Here is a 19914-nt window from a genome sequence, read left to right as displayed (position 1 = left end):
CATGAGGCACGTTGTCGTAAGCCTGCTCAACATCAAGAAAGCAAAACCACAGCGATCGCCCCTCCTTCCTCGCTATCTCCGCGCACTCCGTTAGTATGAACAGATTATCATCCAAGCGGCGACCGGGGCGAAAACCGTTTTGGAGCTCGGTCAGGAGGCCAGCCGATTCTACCCAGCCACTCAGCCAATCCTTCAGGATGCGCGCAAACACTCTGTACACAACGCTGGTGACTGTAAGGGGCCTGTACGATTTTAATTGATCCGCGTCCCCACCTCGTTTTGGGATAAGGATGACATTCCCTGCCCGCCAGTCATCAGGAATTTGCGCCCCTGCAATGACACTCGTCAGCAGCTCGGCTAGTTGTTCCTTAGCCTCAGGACCGAGGATCTTGACCACCCGTGCTGGCAGTCCGTCTGGCCCCGTAGCAGTGCTGGCACTCAGACGCGCCAAGGCCCGATCTAGCGTACGCCCGGAGATGGTCCACTCCGGCTCCCTTGTTTCCGGTAGGTCTGCGATAGGGCCAATACACGACGGTGACGGCCCACTCAAGGCTTTGACTTCCAGAGTAGTTGTACGTCCGTACAGCTTGGCAAAATGGGCGGTGAGGCATTCCGTCATGTTCGTCACTGGCAATCCCGTTGCAGAGTCCGTGAGCTGAGCTGAGGGCTGGGTGCTTCTGTCCAAGGAGCTGATGTACCTCCAAAACTGCGTCGCTGACCTGCCGTCTTGGCGCAAAGATTTCGTCAGGCGCAAGTTATGATCGGCCACTTTCACCTGCACCAGAGCTTGTACTCTTTGTTTGAGTACAATGTATTGCGTCCACGCCTCAGAGGCCTTGGGGTCTTGTGACTTGACGGCTTGGCGGTGTACTCGGTTAGCCTGACGGCGTGCTCGCCATGCTGCCTCTACTTCCGCGTCCCACCACGCATTCCGTGTACCTCGCGCCGGCTGTCTTGCCTTCACCATGTGACTCTCCATAACACCCCGCAGAGCAGCCACATACTCTTCATAGGTTGTGGCCTGCATACGCTGCGAGCTGAGTTCGAACCCTTCGGAAACCGCCTCCAGCGCCCGATTCGGCAGGTATAGGCACTTCGCTCGTCGATGATGTGTGCGAGCATTATGTGTTCCTGAGCGCGAAAGCTGTAGTAGAAGGCGGTTGTGGTCACTCCCAATACTGGCCGCCCCATCTTCATCAATGTGAAGCTTTGGGGAAAGGGATTAGCAGAAACCAACACATAATCAATGCATGTGGCACTACCGCGGGCGCACCACGTAAATTGTCCTTTGCACTGTGGGTCCAGATTCATCACCGACAGATCAAGTTGTTCCACCAGCCCTAGAAGCAATCGGCCGGTGACGTCGGTGTATCCATGGCACTTATGTGGCCGTTGAAATCACCGAGGATGATTATCTGCCTGCCAGTAGCCCACTTGTGGGCGTCGGCCCACACACACTCCAGCAGCTGTGCATTTTCGGATTGCTGTGTGTGATGCACGACAAGGTACACCACGCACACTGCTGTCGGCACTCCCAAGATGGTGCCTTCAATCCACAGGTGGTCCGTACATTCTCCCTCCAGGCGACGCCATTCAAGGCCCCGCCGCCAAAGGAATCCAATACCCCCACCACCACGCTCCCGGCATACTCTATTACGCTCTATCCAGCACCATTCAGGGTGAATTGGGGGCTCCCCCATATCCCGGAGGTGGGTTTCAGCAACGCCATACAACTCGATGTGTTCAAGTTCCAGCACACGATATAGTTCTGCCCACTTTTGGGCGCGACGAGCCACGTGCATATTCAAAAACCCAATTCTGAAACTACTCCGTCCGCCTTGGCCGCGGCAGCGAGCACGCCGATGCTTTGGTCTTCGAAGGTTACAGTGACGCTTATGGGTTTCCAAGTGAGGCTGTTGCCCCCATCTCTCATCTGCTGCCTCTATTCCACCTTCCTGTACTGAACGTGGTGCAGAGTTATCTTGCGCTAGCTGCGTAGGGTGTGCTCCCACTACTGGGTCGACAGGGGCCACTGTTGAGATAAGTGGTGGCCGACCAACTCGGCTACCATTCTGTAGAGTTCCGAGCTGCTCTGAGTTTCCCACAAGGGCCCCGTGAACTGTTGAAGCTGCTGCCGTCTTGGGGGTGGTTGGGCCGTCCGGAGGGAGGTAGGGGCCCTGTGTGGCGGCGTAACAGGTATCCGCTCCGGTCTCGGCGGCCACGCAATAGGTATCTGTGCCATAGTCTGCGTTACGGGGGGTGGTAGGTCCCACCGTTGTGACTGAGCTGAGTTGGGCTGCGCTTGAGCAAGACTCTGTGATACTGGGAAGCCCACCTTGCCCACTCCCACATGACTGCCCAGTATTCCTATCTGCTCCAGTTCCTCGAAAACAAGTCTTTCTTGCGTACCACCAACTCCGTTTGCTCGCGAGCGCCACCTACTTGCTCCGGCCAGAGCAAGAGTATTCGAAACGCAGAGTCTGGGAGCGTGCTCTCCGCCGGATTGAGGCGTTCTGTGATGGAGCGTGCGCGCTGCTCCAGTTCTGCGACTGGAATTCGCCACAAGTGATGACCCGCAAGACGTACACACGGATGGATGGATGGATGAAATACAGGAGCGTCCCCTTTGAAACGGGGTGGTAGCAGAAGCTATCATGCTCATTAGATTGGTTTCGCAAGCCCCTCCGCCACGACAAGGCAGTGGTCCATGAAGGGGCGGTTAACTAAACCATCATTCTATTTATTAAATTTTGTTCCTACATTACTAACATTATGTCACTTCCCTGCTTTTAAGCCACCAATCTTCCAGTCGTTTTTTTGCTAGTTTCCACCGCCGGTTTATTCACCTGGCCACTGTTATCTCTAAACCCCAGAGCTTCAGGAACAGTGATTGCGCCTGCATCAACTTCCGGATGGATACCATTACATTCGAGTATAATATGGTCAATTGTTTCACTGGAGTTTCCACATACAGCGCATGCGTCATCTCCATTGTTAAATCTCTTTTTGTAGCTGCGTGTTCTAAGGCACCCAGATCTAGCTTCAAAAAGTAGGGCACTGCCTCTCGAGTTATCAAAGAAATCTTCCTTCCTGATCTGCATTTTCCATTTTCAGTATAATTCCACACTCTGTTTCTTTTCCATCGAATTTATCCGATTTTTACCTTCTGTGTTTTTCACCTGTTGCTTAATGCTCTTTATTTCTCCGTCCTTGTTACTAGCATACTTACTAGTTAGTTTCCTAGTTCTTTTCCTCCATTGTGAGTCAACGCTTTTTAGGTACAGGTATTTAAATATACTTTAGCTGCCCATCTGTTACTGTCCAATTTCCTCAGGCGTTCCTCATATAATATTTTACTCTGAGCTTCCCGTACTTCGAAATATGTCCAGCCCATATCTCCCTGTACCGCCTCATTTGTAGTTTTGCCGTGGGCACCTAGTGCTAATCGCCCAACGGATCTCTGATTTGTTTCTAATGTCGACTGTACCTCTGATTTTAGGCACAAAACCGCATTTCCGAAAGTAAGTCCGGGCACCATAATTCCTTTTCAAATACCCCTCAATACCACATACCTATTGTATCCCCACAATGCCTTATGCTTCATTATCCCGGCATTCCTTCGCCCTTTGGCCTTAAGCGATTGCTCATGCTTTCCAATGTATGCCAATCCTTCGTTTACCCATACCCCTAGATATTTATATTCTGCTACTCTAGGTATTTCAAGGTCTTGTATTTTAAGACCCTGATCAGTTGAGCCGCTGAAAATCATCAGACCCGACTTAACTGCGCTGAAACTGAAGCCTAGAGCGTCCCCTTCGTCTCCGCAATACTTAACTAGAGTTTGCAATTCTTCCAGACTGTCAGCTAGCAGCACAATATCGTCTGCATACATCAAACCGAGGAGGCGCTGCTCTACCGCCTTTCCACCTAATCTATATGACAGGTTAAAACCTAGATTACTGTCTTGTATCCTCCGTCCCAGGTTTATCATATAAAGCATGAACAGCACCGGTGATAGAGGACAGCCTTGTCTTAATCCTTTGCATACTTTGACATCCTCCGTACTTCTTATCCCGAATTCCGACGTAATTTCTACTTTGTTATCCCGGTATATATATTTCCTGTAGGAACTCTATTATCTCATAACCGATACCTCCTTCTTTTAATATGTTCCACAGGAGTTCCCTGCTTACGTTGTCGTACGCCCCGTTTATGTCCAGGAAGGTCAAATACAAAGGTCTATTTTCCACTCTAGATATTTCGATGCATTGGGTAAGCACGAACAGGCTATCATCTAAGCGCCTACCATTTCTAAAGCCGTTCTGAAGTTCTCCGAGTATCTTGTTACTTTCAACCCATGCTTGCACCTTTAATTTCACCGCCTGCATGGCTAACCTGTACATAACAGATGTTATGGTAATCGGCCTGTAGGATTTTATGTGCATCCTGTCTCCTTTCCCTTTATAAATCAAATTCATTTTACTCTGCCGCCAGCTGTCCGGAATTTGCTTATTCGTTATGACTGTTTCCAGAGCATTTAATAACGTTTCTTTACTTTTTGGACCGAGTTCATTAATCAGCTCGATCGGAATTCCATCTATTCCTGTAGATGTGTTTTTGGAATATTTTTTCTGCCTTTTTCCAGTTTAGATTGGTCAGTTCTAAGCTGCTTTGTATTCTGCTACCTTGTGTTGCTTCCGGATTTGCGGAGATTACCCTATCGTCGCTCTTAAATGGCTCGGATATAACTGATGTAATGTAGTTCACTGCGTTATCTCCCTTTAAACAATTTCCCTCGTTATCTTGAATCCGATCCTGCTTTCTTTGAATCTTCTTCCCTAGCAAGCTTATATGGTTCCAGAATTTTCTTGCTCCGCCTCTAGAGGCATCGTGTATATCTGCCATCCAGCGATCGGTGGACTGTCTTATTTTACTTTGGACGAGGGCCTGCACTTGAAGTTTCTTTTGTCGATATGATTCCCATTTTTGGTCGATTTCCTCCTGAGAAGCCTGTGCTTTCTTTGCCATTCGGTGTTCCCTTGGAGCAGCCCGTCGTTGTTCAATAGCTTCCCTGATTTCCTTATTCCACCAGCTCCGTGGCTTCCTCTTTCCATTCCAGGGGTTTGCTACTTTAACCTCCTGAATTTTCCTCCTTATGAGTAGTTCTACCTGTTCATAATCCCAGTCTTCCATGGGGCTTTTCTCTATTGCTTCCTCTATGTCTACTGCTATCTGCGCTATTTGCTCGTCGTTTAATTTTGCGTTTACGTTTTGTCTAAGTTCCATTTCTCTTTTCATCAAGGGCCCCACCTGCAGACTAATACGTTTATGATCACTTCCCAGACTACACTCCCCTTCTTCATCTATTTCCATTTTTGTGACCTTGCTACAAATTTCCTGTGACATTAGACAATAGTCAATGGTCGTCTGCCTGTTGCGGAATTCCCACGTGATTTGGCCTTCATATTTTGTTTCTCTATTTACTATAACTAGATCGTGTCGCTCACAGAAATCTAGCATTAGCTTGCCGTTACAATCCGTGTATCCATCCAGATCGTCGATGTGGCCGTTCATGTCCCCCAGTAGAATAATATTGGCCCCGTTTCCAAACTGGCTTATATTGTCACTGAGACATTCGACAAGATCCCTGTTTTCTTGCCTGCATTGATGTCCTGTTCCTAAATAAACTACCCCTAGCCATGTCTTTATGCCGGCAATTGTTCCTGAAACCCAGATATGTTCTTTACAAGATGATTTAATTCTTTGCCAATTTGTTTCGTGGTGTATCAACATACCTACCCCTCCACCCTTTTTTTCCGTTCTCGTTCTGTAGCACCCTTCCCAGACGTAGCCTTCTATAAACGGCGGATCTTCTAGATCCCTGAGATGAGTCTCGCAAAGAGCGTACACTCCTATTTTGTCATCCTTCAACTGCTGTTCTATCTCTAGCCATTTCGCTCTTTTTCTACCTCCTTGCATGTTTATGTAGCTGATCCTGGTGTTAAATTTCTTTTTTGTACTTTTCTTTCTCGACCTACTCTTTGCCATTTTTGGGGGCTCAGCCTCCATTATTACACTTTCTTCTGCTTCACTTCTAACTACCTCTGTGCACAGAGTCCTCGCGGACCCCCTAAAAAAGCTACAGCCCTGCCTGCCAGGCGCCAGCCGATCTCTGCTCCTACCCTTCGGTTAAAATGAACGTTCAGTCCTGACCTACTGTGCTTATGCCTTCCATGCCAGTGCTGGCCCCAGCCACCTGGCCCGCATTGGAATGTTCGTCCTCGTTGGTTCCAAGGATAAAGTCGGCCCCTTTTTTTTCAATTTGAGTAAGCTGTCCAAGCAGTTTCTGATTTTCCGCTCTTAACAAACGTACTTCATTTTCTAAATCATCCACACGAGACACTAAACTGCCCCTTTCTTGATCAAATCTATCAAGACGCGAACTCAGTACGCAACACCGACACAAAAAGTCGCTGCCTTCCACTTCACCTACAGAGTCAAAACGCGTTTCCATGAGATTAACCTGCGCCTCACACAGAGTACACTTTACCTTCTTTTGATTGCACATCTTAAGCGCTCATCGACTGAACTATATCAATTACGAATTCTCAGAATATACAAATTGTCAAAAGAAGACACAAGAAACGACTAGCAAACACGCGTTAAAAACCAATTCTGCGAATGCCAATAGCCTAGAAAAAAAAATATTTATCTAAACAAGATAGCTAAATAATGAACGCCAAGAAAACCTAGCTGCCGGCACGAAAAACCTAGGCCGCTAGGACCAAGAGCTAAAATCTATTCTTTAGGCTGCACCTAACATAACTAGCTGAAAACGAAATAAAGTTAATAAAAGAAAGAACTCATCTATTTGACGCTTCGGAAGCTCCCGCTGTCTCCAGTCCGTCCGTTTCCGGTAGCCACGTGCAATCGGAGGAGCGATGGAACACGCACTGAATGTCACCTCCCACCTAGTGTCGAAAAGGAGAGTACATTGGGCACACTTCCAAATGCCGCTTCGCAGGCGCCGGAAATCTTGGCAGGCAGCAGCTGCCATGACTGCACAACCCGGCTCCATCCATGAAAAATGATCGCCGGTGAGCTGTTAAAACAATCATTTGCAGGGCACGACGCTCAATTCGATGGATATGAACAACGCTGCTAAACTTTAATGTGGGATTTTCAGGGGGATATTTTGAGAGTTCGATATAGGAATATGATATATGTGCATTTGATATATCCGGGATCAAATACAGAATCGGGGCAACCTTGGACTTTAATCAACCAAATGATCAGACAGGTTTTCGGAAAGGGTACTCTACAATCGATCATATTCATGCTATCAACGAGGTGATAGAAGGATGTTCGGGATATAACCAGCCTCTATAAATAGCATTCGTTGATTAGAATAAGCACTTGACTCAGTCGAAACGTCAGCAGTCATTGCCTAAGGGTGTATATGAGCCGTATGTGAAAGCATTGGAAGATATCAATAGTGGCTGCATAGCAACTATAGTCCTCTATAAAGAAAGTAATAAAATTCCCATAAGGAAAGGCGCTGGGCAAGCGGACACGATCTCCCAAGTACTATTTGCCACTTGCTTAGAGGAAGTATTCAGAAACCTGGAGTAGGAACAATTATGGATAAGGGCTGATACAATACATTGCCTTGTTAATTAACTCAGCAGACAAATTACAAAGAATGCTTAATGACCTAGGCAAGCAAAGCAAAAACATAGGCCTAAAAATAATATGTGAAAGCCTAAGGTAATTGTCAATAGCCTCAGATAAGAACAGCAGTTTACAAAAATTCCGAGAGCACTGTGGAATCTGCACTGCAGAAATGCGACAGCCTGAGTGTTGTTGTTGCACAAGGTGCATCACATTTGCTCTCATTATCATTACCAACTAATTACATCGTCTTTGCTAATTCCATCATTGTCATTATCACTAATTGCAGAATTATTGTTATCGCTGCTATCATCCTCACTATAGACAAGAAGAATTATGATGTGTTTCACGATTCCGGGCATGGCGCAGTAGGTTAAAGCGCTCGGCAGGGGATGCGAGGGATGGAGGTTCGATTCCCGGTGGAGGTCGGACTTTCATTTTTCCAGATTTAAAGACAAAGATTTCAGCGCAAAGGCATACGGCGAAAGGAAAGCAGAAGGAAGACTATAGGGACGAACACAGCGCTGTGTTCGTCCCTATAGTTTTTTTTCTTTTCTTTTTTTTTTCCTTTGGCCGCGTGCCTTTGCGCTGAAAATTATGCCCTTAAATCTAGAATACCAACTAGCCCAACAACTTACTCTACTGAAGTTCATTTTCCTGAAGACGTTACTTTCGGTTTTGGATGATGACGTCATTGGATTGACAGCTATGTGTGACCGGACGAACAAACAACAACAGTATGAGCCAGTGAAGACTTTCGCCTTAATAGGTACACGGGTGGAAGCAGGCTCGAGCGTTTTGGAACAGCTCAGGGAGCAGTGGTAATGCCACTTTGAGCAGTAAAACGAGTGTTTTGGAGCACTCAAGTTATGCTTTGGAACATGTTTCTATAGGGTCAAGCACTTTTAATAACTGCAATTTTTTTTCTGATATACAAAAAAATCCAATTTGATTACTTTTTATTCAATATTCAATGCTGTACTACCTATGCACACATATCTCAACATGTAAAGATGTTTAAAGTAACACAGCTGACTAAAAGCTTTTGCCTATTCTGACTTGACAGCTTTAGACATGTCCACGCTCAAGCACCACCACTACCTTGGAATTGAAATAAACGAGCTGCACATCGCCACTCGCTGTCTTCTTCACATCCTTTTTGATCCCGCAGCTGTGCTGATAAATTCCTGGGCACTGCTCAATAGTACCTTCAGGAAGGATAGATGGCACTGAAGGGCAGCCTTTTCTTCCTTAAGCTTCTTTACTTCATGGTTGTCTCCCAGTGACTCATGTTTTCTTTTAAGTAACACTGGGGCTACACGTCGGCAACAGGCTTTCTATGCCCTTCCAACACTCTTGAAATCATTTCTCGCAATTGACACCGTCATGGCATCACCCCCATAATGCTTCAAGTATGCTTTTGTCTGATGTAGACTTGACAGGTTTGTTGTTAACAACGATTCTATAGTGAAGTACACACTCGTTTTCACAGCAGAACTGTTGGAACAACTCGTGTAGTTCTTTGTAACCAGAAAAATTTCCTCAACAACTCGTGGTAGTCTGTGGCGATTGCTTCGCTCCTTGCCCTCACTTCGCCCACCACCGCCGATTCAAAAGGCTGGAAGTTGCTGTTATGTGCACAAAACATTTTTCTCGCAATTAATTCTTCCGAGTCGTTTGTGACTCGTTTTAGAATAACTTGAGATCGAAATATTTCTAATGCTCGCTTTTCTAGTTTATTAAAATTTTATGTGTGTTAGCTAAGCCCAGCCAAGGAGCATTGTACCTCCACCACCGATGTGCTGCCATCGTTTAGACTATGACGACCCCTATAGACCAGAACACGGAGGGTAAATTGATCGCCACCATATTGCGGGTGCTGTAAGGCTACCTAGAGGTGCTGCAGCGAAATGACTGCTCTGCACTATCAAACGAGGTGGACATGGGTATTCATAGCGCTTACGCCTTTACGTTTCTTTTAAGTTTTTACAACTTGCTGCTCACAAAATCGCCAGAAGTGCATTTTTGCCTCATGGCAAGGCTGTTCTACACATCTCGCAATGGCAGAGGCAAGCACAGCGTCCACAAGTGGAGCGAGTGGTTCGGTTAAGTGCATGGTACCTTTCTATGCGAAAAATACTACGGTTGTGACTTTTCAACTTTGATTTGCATGCCCAATGATATGCCACATATTACAAAAACCGTCGCAGTACGCAATATATCTCACCCTCGCGTGGTGTCTGCAAAAATTTGTTGCAGTCCGCACCGCACAGACAGCTGGCATGCCGCAAGTGCGAGTAAACCTGATGTCTCTGTTTTCATTTCAGCAAGGAAGTGCCTTTTTTTTAACAGCCATGATAAGCAACGCCAACCAATCACAAAAATAAGACCTTGATATCTCCTGTTTGGTTGATGTGCTGCTGATTCATTCTTCAACCCTGCTGGAAAAGAAAAAAATAAACAAAAGAGACTCCGGGATCATCGCCAATGAGAAGCATTCACTCGCAGTAGCGGCATGCGGTCTGTTTTGTGAGGTGTGGGCTGCGGCAGATTTCTAGCAGTCACCACGTAAAGGTAAAACATATTGCGGACTGCAAAGGTTTTGCTGGTAGATGGGACATTACTTGGGGTGCAAATCAAATCAGAAAAGTCACACATTACTTGGGGTGCAAATCAAATCAGAAAAGTCACAGCCATAGCATGCCTGCATGCAACGGTACCACGCGCTTATCGGAACCACTCGCTTCTCTTGTGGACACTGTACTTGCCTCTGCCCTCGCAAGATGTAAAGAATAGTCTTACTGTGAGGCGGAAATTAACTTTTGACAATTTTATCTGCAACCAGTTGTGAAAACCTTAAAGAAACATAAAAGCGCAAGAGCTAGACACCCACGGCTGCCTCGTTTGACAATCCAGAGGCATATATAGTTTCGCTGCGGCAGCTATAGATGGTGCTAGAACGTCCTCAAAATGGCAGTGTTCAATTTACCCTCCTTGTTCTGGTCTATAGACCTTTTCGAAAAGTGGTCGTAGGTGTTGCCATATTGAATACTGGGCTGTGCTGCCAGCACAGGAAAAGTTGAGAATTGTCTCTCCCAAAAGCCGCCCCACAGTCCAGTCGAACAGGTTTCGCTGCTCGTGAAAAGGTCTATAGCACAACATGCTATAGACCCTGCTGCACTTCTCACAGTCACCTAATCAAATTGCATCGAACCGCATTTCTTGTACCTGGCGCAATTAATGGCCCAATACAATTAATGTTAGGCAAAAATCATTTTTCGCTAAGTTATATGGCAAAATACCAAGGCATCAAAACATCATGGCAATTAAAACATCAAGTTTTGGGGTTTTGGAGCAATATTGTGTTTTGGGACAGGATGGCGTAGACAAAGCAGTTTGGAGCAGAATAAAGCAAACGGAGTGAATGGAGCAGTACTTCCGCCCTGCAGGTAACAAAGCACTGGATGTTGTTGGCAAATGTGTCTGCTTAGGACAGGTAGCAACCGCAGATCCGGACCATGAAAGATCGATAACTACAGGTTTTCCCCCGAATTTAATCCTAGTGCTAGTGTAAAAAAATCTGAGCGCTGACTGATATAATCTGCGTGCCGTGTAATTTAATTCGAGTGCCAAGCATTTAATTAAAGAGCCAGCATATCTAATTCGAGCGCGAGCTCGAATAATGCCAGCGCCAACTAATTTAATCCGAATGCCAAAGCAATTAATACAAGCGCCGGCAAATTTAATCCGTGTGCCAACCAATTTAATCCATATGTGGAAAATGAATGCAATAGAGGGCTCCAAAGCACGAAACATGAATTCCGGAAATAAATCGAAATTGAGATCATCTTTCAGACAATGCGCCGAATCAGCGAAGCGTCAACTTAAAGGATAGCCTTCATCAGTATTATGACAAACATTGCCTTGATGCAAGTGTTTTAAACCTAATGTCTCCCAGAAAATAAAATTGCATTTTAAAGACGGCCGCTTCTGTGCTTTTACAAGCCTGTAGTTTCCTACGCCGCTACAATTGCCGCCCAGACAAATTAAGCACTGCTGTTTTGGTTGCAAGCTCTGCTGTACATAGTTTCAGCCACTTTGCCATGTCAGAGTCAGACTGAATGCAACGGCACGCTTTCTCTCTTTCCGTGGTAGTGGCCGTGTAAAATTGAGAAAGCGGTAAAATGAGAAATGTTTCTCTAGCTCCATGTCTTCTCGCCTGAACCAACTCTGCTTTACACTAATCCTTCTTTTCTGCTAGTGGTGTTGAATCATTATTAGAAACACAAATACATTTCTGCACCGGTTGCCATTTCATAAAAACAGCAGGCTCTTGTGTGAAGGCCGAAATGCCATCAGCATGCAGATTCAGTGCATATGACAACCCATAATAAGCAGTGCTTAACCAGCCAATTAGAAGATGACAGTCATATTTATTCACTTGTCATGCGTCTAAACTAAAAGCTGCGAGAGGCGTGTCATAAACTGCAGTTTTTCAGCTGCGCGTGGTTCTTGGTTTTTGCAAGATACAAGAACAAAGCAAAATAGTGCATGCAGATGTGATGCTTAAGCGTCACATAGTCTGCGAAGTGATCTCAATTTCGATTTATTTCTGGAATTCATGCTTCGTGCTTTAGAGCCCTCTACCGCACTCATTTTCCACATATGAATTAAATCCGCTGGCGCTTGTATTAATTGCGTTGGCACTCTGATTAAATTGTTTGGCGCTGTCATCATTCGAGTTGGTGTTCGGATTAAATACACTGCCGCTTTTATTAAATGCTTGGCACTAAAATTAAATTACACGGTGCGCAGATTGTATCAGTTGGCACTGATGGAGCGCATTTGGCAAGTTCTTGCAGGTCATGACCAGCAGCTTACTGGTATAACTCAGGAGAAAAGTAAATAACAGTTGTATCTTACGAGTACTCATCTATGGGGCTCAAATGTGAAGGCTAATTAAAGGGGTTATACTTAAGTTGAAGTAGATGAATAGAGCTATGGAATGGAAAATGGTAAGTGTAGTCTAGAGATAGGAAGCATGCAGAGTGGGTCCAAGAAATCAACTCTAAATAATGGCATTCTAGTCGAAATCAAGAAGAAATGGTCACAAGCAGGACATGTATTGCAAAGAGAGGATAACCGATGGTCGCTAAGAGCAACAAATTGAATTCCAAGTGAAGGCAAGCCTGGCAGGGGGCGGCAGAAAGTCAGGTGGGTGGACGAGGTTAGTAAGTTTTCAGGGATCAAGTGGGTGCAGCTACCACAAGACCGGGTTAACTGAAGGATTATGAGAGAAGCCTTCGTTCTGCAGTGGATATAGTCCAGCTAATGATGATAATGATGATGAGCTATGGCCAAAGAAAAACCGTATGGCAACAAAGGGCTCCTTTATCACATAAAAAACTGATTTAAAAAGAAATCTTCCCACCAGTTGAACCAAACTTGCAATGACCTCATTAAGATGGCCAGTTTGCCGCCACTCTGAAATTAATGGCCGAGCAGCATAACTTTCGGGATCTGCACTCGCAAAATCAATACTGACATGTACATTTCACTTGAGAAATCTGTCGCCAACGGTGACAGCAGCATTTCATCTCTCCTCTTGAGTATACTTGTAACTCCTTGCCACTAAAAAGAAATATTGCTGACATGTCGTATTGTCTACGAAGAGGCTTCAAAAATTCATGAAACATTTAGCGGAAATATATGTGTGGCTCCAACGCCTCTATTCGTCTTTTAATTAAACTGCATGTGCTCTTTTCTCTCTGTCTGAGCTCGTGGAGGGGCAGCTGAACTGTGCATGTGCAAAGGTTATCGCGGCGCGCGACTTGCGCTTGACGCGGCAGAAAGTGTAGATAAAGGGACAGAATGGAAGAATCGGGGGAGTCTGGCGGGAGCCCTGCTTGGGGAGCGATCACGTTGTTAGCTGTTGGCGAGCAGCATGAAGAATCCTGATGTAATGGACTGTGGAGCAGAGCAATACCAGGATTCCTGAGCTGGGTTTTTTGCTTGAGTTACAGCCACGCGAGGAGCAATGTATTTTGTACTGCTCGGAGCCCCTTTTGCCATGTCACATAGGCCACCCCACTATGTTTTGTCTTGCCATGTAAAAGCACTGGCCCCTTACTTTTGTAGCAAAGCATAGTCCTGTCACGAGCCGCGACCACATGCTTCGCATTGCAGTGGCGTGCTGTGTTGTATCTTTGCAAAGTGCTTCTCTGCTGACCCGGAAATAAACTGGCGTTTTTATCATCATCATCAACCAGACTATATACCCACTGCAGGGTGAAGGCCTCTCTGATATTTCACCAATTGGTATTTTGGAGCAGAATGGCATTCATGTGAATTTGTGACTAGTATTTGGGCGAGGCCCTGACTCGCGGACCCATTCTTTAGAAGGCGGGGCCTTCATATTAAACTACAAATAGATTAGGTATTTTTAGACCTGCATCATTATCATCACCACGTCGCTTTGTTGCTTCAGCAGCGAGTCATGGCGAGCCAGTGTGCCAGGTTCATTTATGCTATTATAGATGAAAGAATTCAGAAAATGTTGATGAATTCTGAATCAACAGTTCCTGAATTCCTGACCAAACCAAACCGAATTCTGAATCGGATGAAAGTAACACAGATGAAAAAAGAACCTAGAAGGAAGTGAGGAGCAGTCACAAAAAAACAAAAACAAAAAAACTTGGCAGTGAAAGGGTAAATAACAGTGCGCTCTTTGTGATTAGGGTGTTGCAGTCTATCGATACAGGCCAACGTCACATTGCCTTAGTTGCCCTTTTAGGGTCATTTGCAAGTGTCTGCATGTACAGGCTTCATATGTGGTCTGCCAATGCAACATACGTCACTGCAAGAACGCTGCTACTGATGCCTTTGCAATGCAAATTGGGTACCCAGTCTTTCTCAAAAGCTTCCAGGCATATTTGTGCATCTGAAAAGGATGCTTTTATATATTTGCAAAGCTTAGTTGTACAGCCTGTCTGTAACTTCAAACCAACAAGCATCAATACTAGTCCACATTTCACAACTGCATATTCGAATCCGTTCAAATATATTCGGATGACAGTGTAGCATGATACTAAATGAGAAGGACCCACCAAGCATCATATGCTCAATTGCATCCCTGTTGAAAATGTCCCTTTTGGTAACACCTGACTGGCCGAAGCACCAGAAATGGATGACCTGCTGCATGCATTTTTGCCATTTCAGCCAATCAGATCCACTCAAAAGAGACATATGAAACTTAGGTTGGATATGGGCCTGCATAGCTGGAAAAAAAAATTGTGGGACACCTCAGCTTTGCAGTTAAGGGTTATGGTGCGGTCACGTTTCCCACTCACGGACAATGTTTCTCGACTTTTAAATCTTGCTTTTTATATTTTTATACACCGATACTTAGAGTCAGCACACATACACTTCCCATTCTGAGCAGTCTGACACCTTGAGTGGATTTCTCATTTTCTCAATTAATTGATGAATTACAATCTGAACTTAATTTGCCTCATCAAGCAATAGTTTTTCATTGAGTATTTGACACCTTTGATCTCGCTTTTCCAAATGTTCATTTTAATTATGACAATTGACCAATTAACAGGCTCTTCATTATGAGCATTTTGCCACATTAAAACCCCTTTTTTCAATTATTTCAGATAAATAATCAGTTACGCACTAAATATTTTTAATTAGCATCATGAAGCAGTTGCTTTTAATTCTGAGTATTTTGGCACCTTTGAACCTTCTTTTGTCAACTTTTTCATATCTTATTTCTTAAAATTATCAATTAAATACAGTGATTTCATTAACTCGTGCCTATAACACTCCAATCATTCAACAGAACCAAAATTATCATGATACAATGTTTTTTACCCAGCCCCAGTACTTCCAGACACGTGGTGCCGACAACTACAATCATGACGCCGATGGCGTTTCAACCAAACGAGCTTTATAAGCTATCACTTAAAAGCTAGCAGCACTTGAATACCTTCCCAGATCAGTCTTGTCAACAGATCCAGGCTGAATTTCAGTTTCAGTTTAAATAAATCATGGCACATTGTGCTACTGAAAAACATTATCCCTTGCTTTCGAGAAGAAAATATTTTTCCACCTGTGGCCACCATTTTGAATTTGCAGGAATTAGTCCCACAGAAATATTTGCAAACAACAATTTTTTTGATGCATAAATATCAAAACTTTTTATAGATATAAAATACATTGCATTTTTGAATCAAGCAAAATAAACCAACTTAGCGTATTTTTAGGTATAAGTCACAGAAGAAAGGTACAAAAAGATGAAATTTCTAAATTTTTAACAACATAAAGACCCTGTACTTCAAGCCCTGCGTGACCACCCCCGTGCCCCCCGTCTGCAGCTCGTGCCTCATCCGCTTGTGACTAGATTGCTCTGGTGCGACTTGTCATCGGCTCTACCTCGTCCCTTCATCCCGGAGGTCTTTCATCCTGCCATTTTCCATTCACTTCAGGACATCTGCCATCCCAGTATCAGAGCCACATAGTGCCTCATTACCCAGCGGTACGTCTGGCCAAACATTAGACGTTCACCAGCTCGTGTCTTGCTTGCCACTCCGTCCAAATGACTCAATATACAAAGACTCCGCCCCAGTTTTTCCTGCCACCTGGTTGTTGCTTTGACCACATTCACCTTGACTTGGTTGGACCACCACCTCCATCTAATGGCTGCCGGCACATTCTGATGATGATTGACCGCTTCACTCGTTGGCTTGAAGCAGTGCCCATTCTGGACATTACTGCGCAAACAGTTGCCAAAGCCTTCGTTTCAGCATGGATTTCCCACTTTGGCTATTACCACGGATCGTGGCCGCCAGTTCGAATGCATCCTCTTCACTTCCTTACCAGTTTGCTCGGCACTAAACACTGCCGCACCACACCATCCTTGTGCCAACGGCATGGTTGAGCGGCTCCATCGTTAGCTCAAGACTGCCCTCATTGCTCGCCTAGATCGCGAGCACTGGGCTGGTCACCTTGCTATGGTGTTTTTTGGCCTACGCACCGTTTTTCGTCGCGACCTTGGCTGTTCGGTGGCCGAAGTCGAACCCAGATATATCGAACTCGAAGGGAATCGCGAAAAAGTTCGATATATCGATAATTCGATATAGAGAAATTGGCTTGTGACGGCACTTACGATGCGGAAAAACGATACCGTATTTGTCGCGTAATCAACCCACTCGCATAATGAACCCACTCTCCACTTTTGCACCAGAGAATTTGAAAAAAAAAAGTAAAATGCGTTAAGGCCAGCTCGCTCACATGCAAGCGATTGAGCGATCTCAGCGACGAGCGGCAGCGACAGAGCGAAAAATTTCGAACTTGTTGAAACTGGCCGCTCGAGCCACCGCGGCAGCTCAAAACAAGGTTTCTGTGTCGCTGCGGCAGAAAATCGCGAGCGTTTTCGCTTGCATGTCGATGGCGCGTGTCACTCCGTTTCGGTCGTCGCATCGACAGCTCATTTCTTGGCAGCGTGCCAAGATGTTGCGCAGCGATAACGTCAGGGCGCGTTTATCTTTTTATAGCTCCTGTGGTGGCCGGGAGCGAACTTGGCAAGGGTGCCCGTGATGGCTTGATTGCACAAGCCTGGTTCGATTTATCACGCTGCGCTTGGGGCGGGCGTCATGATCGCAGCAGCTGACGGCGTGCTTCCGTTGATTCATACATGCAAAGATAAACGGCTCCCGCCAAAAAAAAATCAATAAAGCCTGCCGCTTCTTAACGTCCACAGCCGCCATATCTTACGCTACGTCGCGCGTACAGCACAACGATAAGAATGACTCTCGGAAAAAAAAAAAAGAACACAGAGAGGTAGTTTAACAAAACTTGAAGTTGGGCTAGATGGTGCATTGTAATTTGACTGAAGATAAAGCGCACGGGAAGACGCACACAAGAGAAGAAGACACAGGACACGCGCTAACTCACATCTGGTTTATTGCAGCAATAACAGCAAATATATGCTGAAAAGGGTTCATGCGCAGTACATAAAAATCCCATAAAGACAGAGGAAAAAAATATAAGGAATATCACAAAACATTATCAAGGAATATCACAAAACCCGATCAAGAAAACTGATCTCTGCCTTCCAGAGCCGCACCGACGTATCGCTGACACACCTATCTCCCCTTTTCCCGATATGGAATGCCTCCAACAGCTCACGCGCTGTCTTGTCACGGCCTCTGCCCAGAATCTTAATGTCAGCCAGTCGCGGCTCGCACGCAGTGCAGTTGGCGCAATGCGCTGCCAAATTTGACCCTCCACTCCTTAAAGCCCGCAAATGATCCCCTGCTCGATCATTAATACAGCGCCCGGTCTGGCCAATGTAGGCCTTCCCACAGGTCAGCGGGATCTCATAAACGACCCCCATGCAGCAGTCGACAAACCGCTTGGCATGTTTTTTCTCACAACCGCTCGGTTTTCCAGCACGCGAAATGCGTGAGCAAAGCTCCGCCATCTTCTTCGGAGCGGAGAACACCACCGGCACGCCATGTCTGTTCGCCACTTTCTTCACGTGGTGCGCAACCTTATGCATATACGGTACCACAACAGGTTTAGCCGTATTTCTCACCGGAGCAGTTTTCTTTCCAAACATGGCTCGCTTGGTTTTCCGGAGCAGGGCTTCCGTCACTGACATAATGACCGCGCAGGGGTACCCAGCAGACAGCAACCGCTGTATTTGCCTATTAAAACTCGACTGCACAGCATGCGGGCACGACTTCGTGAGGGCAGACCCTAAGCATTGGCTAGCGATAGCTCTTTTAACAGTTTTAGAATGTGCCGAAGAGTAGGGCAAAAGTTGTTTCTTTGCCCGCGGAGCGTACAACCAACAAACATGATCATTCCCTAAAGTAACGTTAATATCTAAAAACTGCAATGAACCCTGTGAAGGAAGTTCATGAGTGAAAAGCAGACCTCTCCCATTCCGCCGAAAGTTGTCCAAAATCCCACCCACCGCGTCAGTGTACGTCGAGTTTGGTAGCTTGTTAAGAACAATCAGAAAATCATCCACGTACCGGAATACCTTTAGAACACCTTTCCCATTAAAGCTCTGCTCAAGGGCGCGGTCAACAAAAGCTAAAAACACATTACAAAGAACCGGGGCAACACAAGAACCAGTACATATCCCTTGTTTCTGGCGATAAAATCTGTTCTCAAAAGAGATAAACGTAACACTAATATAAAACTCAAGCAAACGCATAAAATTATCCACTGTTAGACCACTAGAGTTCTGAAATTGCACAACCCCACTTTCTTCAATAGCATCTCTAACAACAACGAACAGGGCAGCATGAGGCACAGAATAATATAAATCTTCCACGTCTACAGAGAATACATAGCCAATCGACTTATTATCCTCGAGAAAGCTCACCACTTCATTCGAATTCTTCGTTAAAAAGGGGTCTTGAAACTGCAGTGAATTTAAATGCTTCTGAAGGTACTTGCTTAAAACATGCTGCCAAGTACCATTTTCACTAACAACAGACCTAAAAGGCACATTCAGCTTATGTGTTTTAGCCGTAAAAAACACTGAGAGGGCATTGCACCTAGTACTAACAATATCATTTGCTAACCTGTCGAGAACCAAGTCTTTGCACAAGGCAGCCGCTTTACCCTTCACTCTAGTGGCGCTGGACTTTACTTCCTCGAAATTCTTGACGATAGCATCTTGCGCTCTCCTGTGGTATTCCTCTTCAGTCAACACCACAAAGCCTCCTTCCTTGTCAGACTGAAGCAGTCGTAACTCATTATGCTGGAAGAAGGAAACAACCTTCCCCCACCCATCCTTGGAACGGCCCGCGGAGGTCCTGGCAGTTTTCATCAGCGCGTCCACACCATCAAGAAGGCATCTTTCTTGGTCTTCTCCTGCAGCCTTCCTAGCTATTTGCCGATTGAGCGCAAGCAATTCATGGCCCGGTACACTTGGTTCCTGGCAGAATTTGGGACCCTTGCTTAAAATATTGGAAATGTCCCCCGGCAACACCTCATCACCAACCACTGCCACATCAGTAGCCCGACGAACACAGCTCTGCCTGCCCTCAGTCGATTGCAAGGCTTGGTTCAAGGTCTGGGCCCAGAGGAATTCCGTCAGATTAGCCGCATGGCGTCTAATGGCACGTAGCTTGATCTCGGCTAACCAACCAGGGTCTAACGCATAACACAGGGCCCGCAAATGGTCCTGCGAAGATGTCAGGACCATTTGCGGGCCCTGTG

At 45.7% G+C, this 19914-nt stretch overlaps 1 protein-coding gene across 1 annotated transcript; it reads right to left on the bottom strand.

The window, feature by feature from the left end:
* Positions 1–1340: 1340 nt before the first annotated feature.
* Positions 1341–19900, bottom strand: LOC146170911 (uncharacterized). Its single transcript, XM_084586695.1, has 2 exons — positions 18616–19900; positions 1341–2245 (listed from the first exon to the last, which is right to left on the bottom strand). The coding sequence occupies exons 1-2, from the start codon at positions 19898–19900 to the stop codon at positions 1341–1343; spliced, it is 2190 nt and encodes a 729-aa protein (XP_084442821.1).
* Between the last annotated feature and the right edge of the window lie 14 nt (positions 19901–19914).

The sequence above is a fragment of the Amblyomma maculatum genome, unplaced genomic scaffold, assembly GCF_055883805.1.
Source record: "Amblyomma maculatum isolate TAMU_Amacu unplaced genomic scaffold, ASM5588380v1 scaffold_27, whole genome shotgun sequence".
NCBI classification, from domain to species: Eukaryota; Metazoa; Arthropoda; class Arachnida; order Ixodida; family Ixodidae; genus Amblyomma; species Amblyomma maculatum.
The sequence above is the reverse complement of the archived record's forward strand: the minus strand, read 5'-3'. Positions and strand labels throughout refer to the sequence as shown.

Coding starts and splice junctions, on each gene's coding strand:
- LOC146170911 (XM_084586695.1), bottom strand. CDS start 19,900: ATGGTCCTGACATCTTCGCAGGACCATTTGCGGGCCCTGTGTTATGCG. Junction 2,246..18,615: donor CTTTCGGCGGAATGGGAGAG/GTCTGCTTTTCA, acceptor CCCGTAACGCAG/ACTATGGCACAGATACCTAT.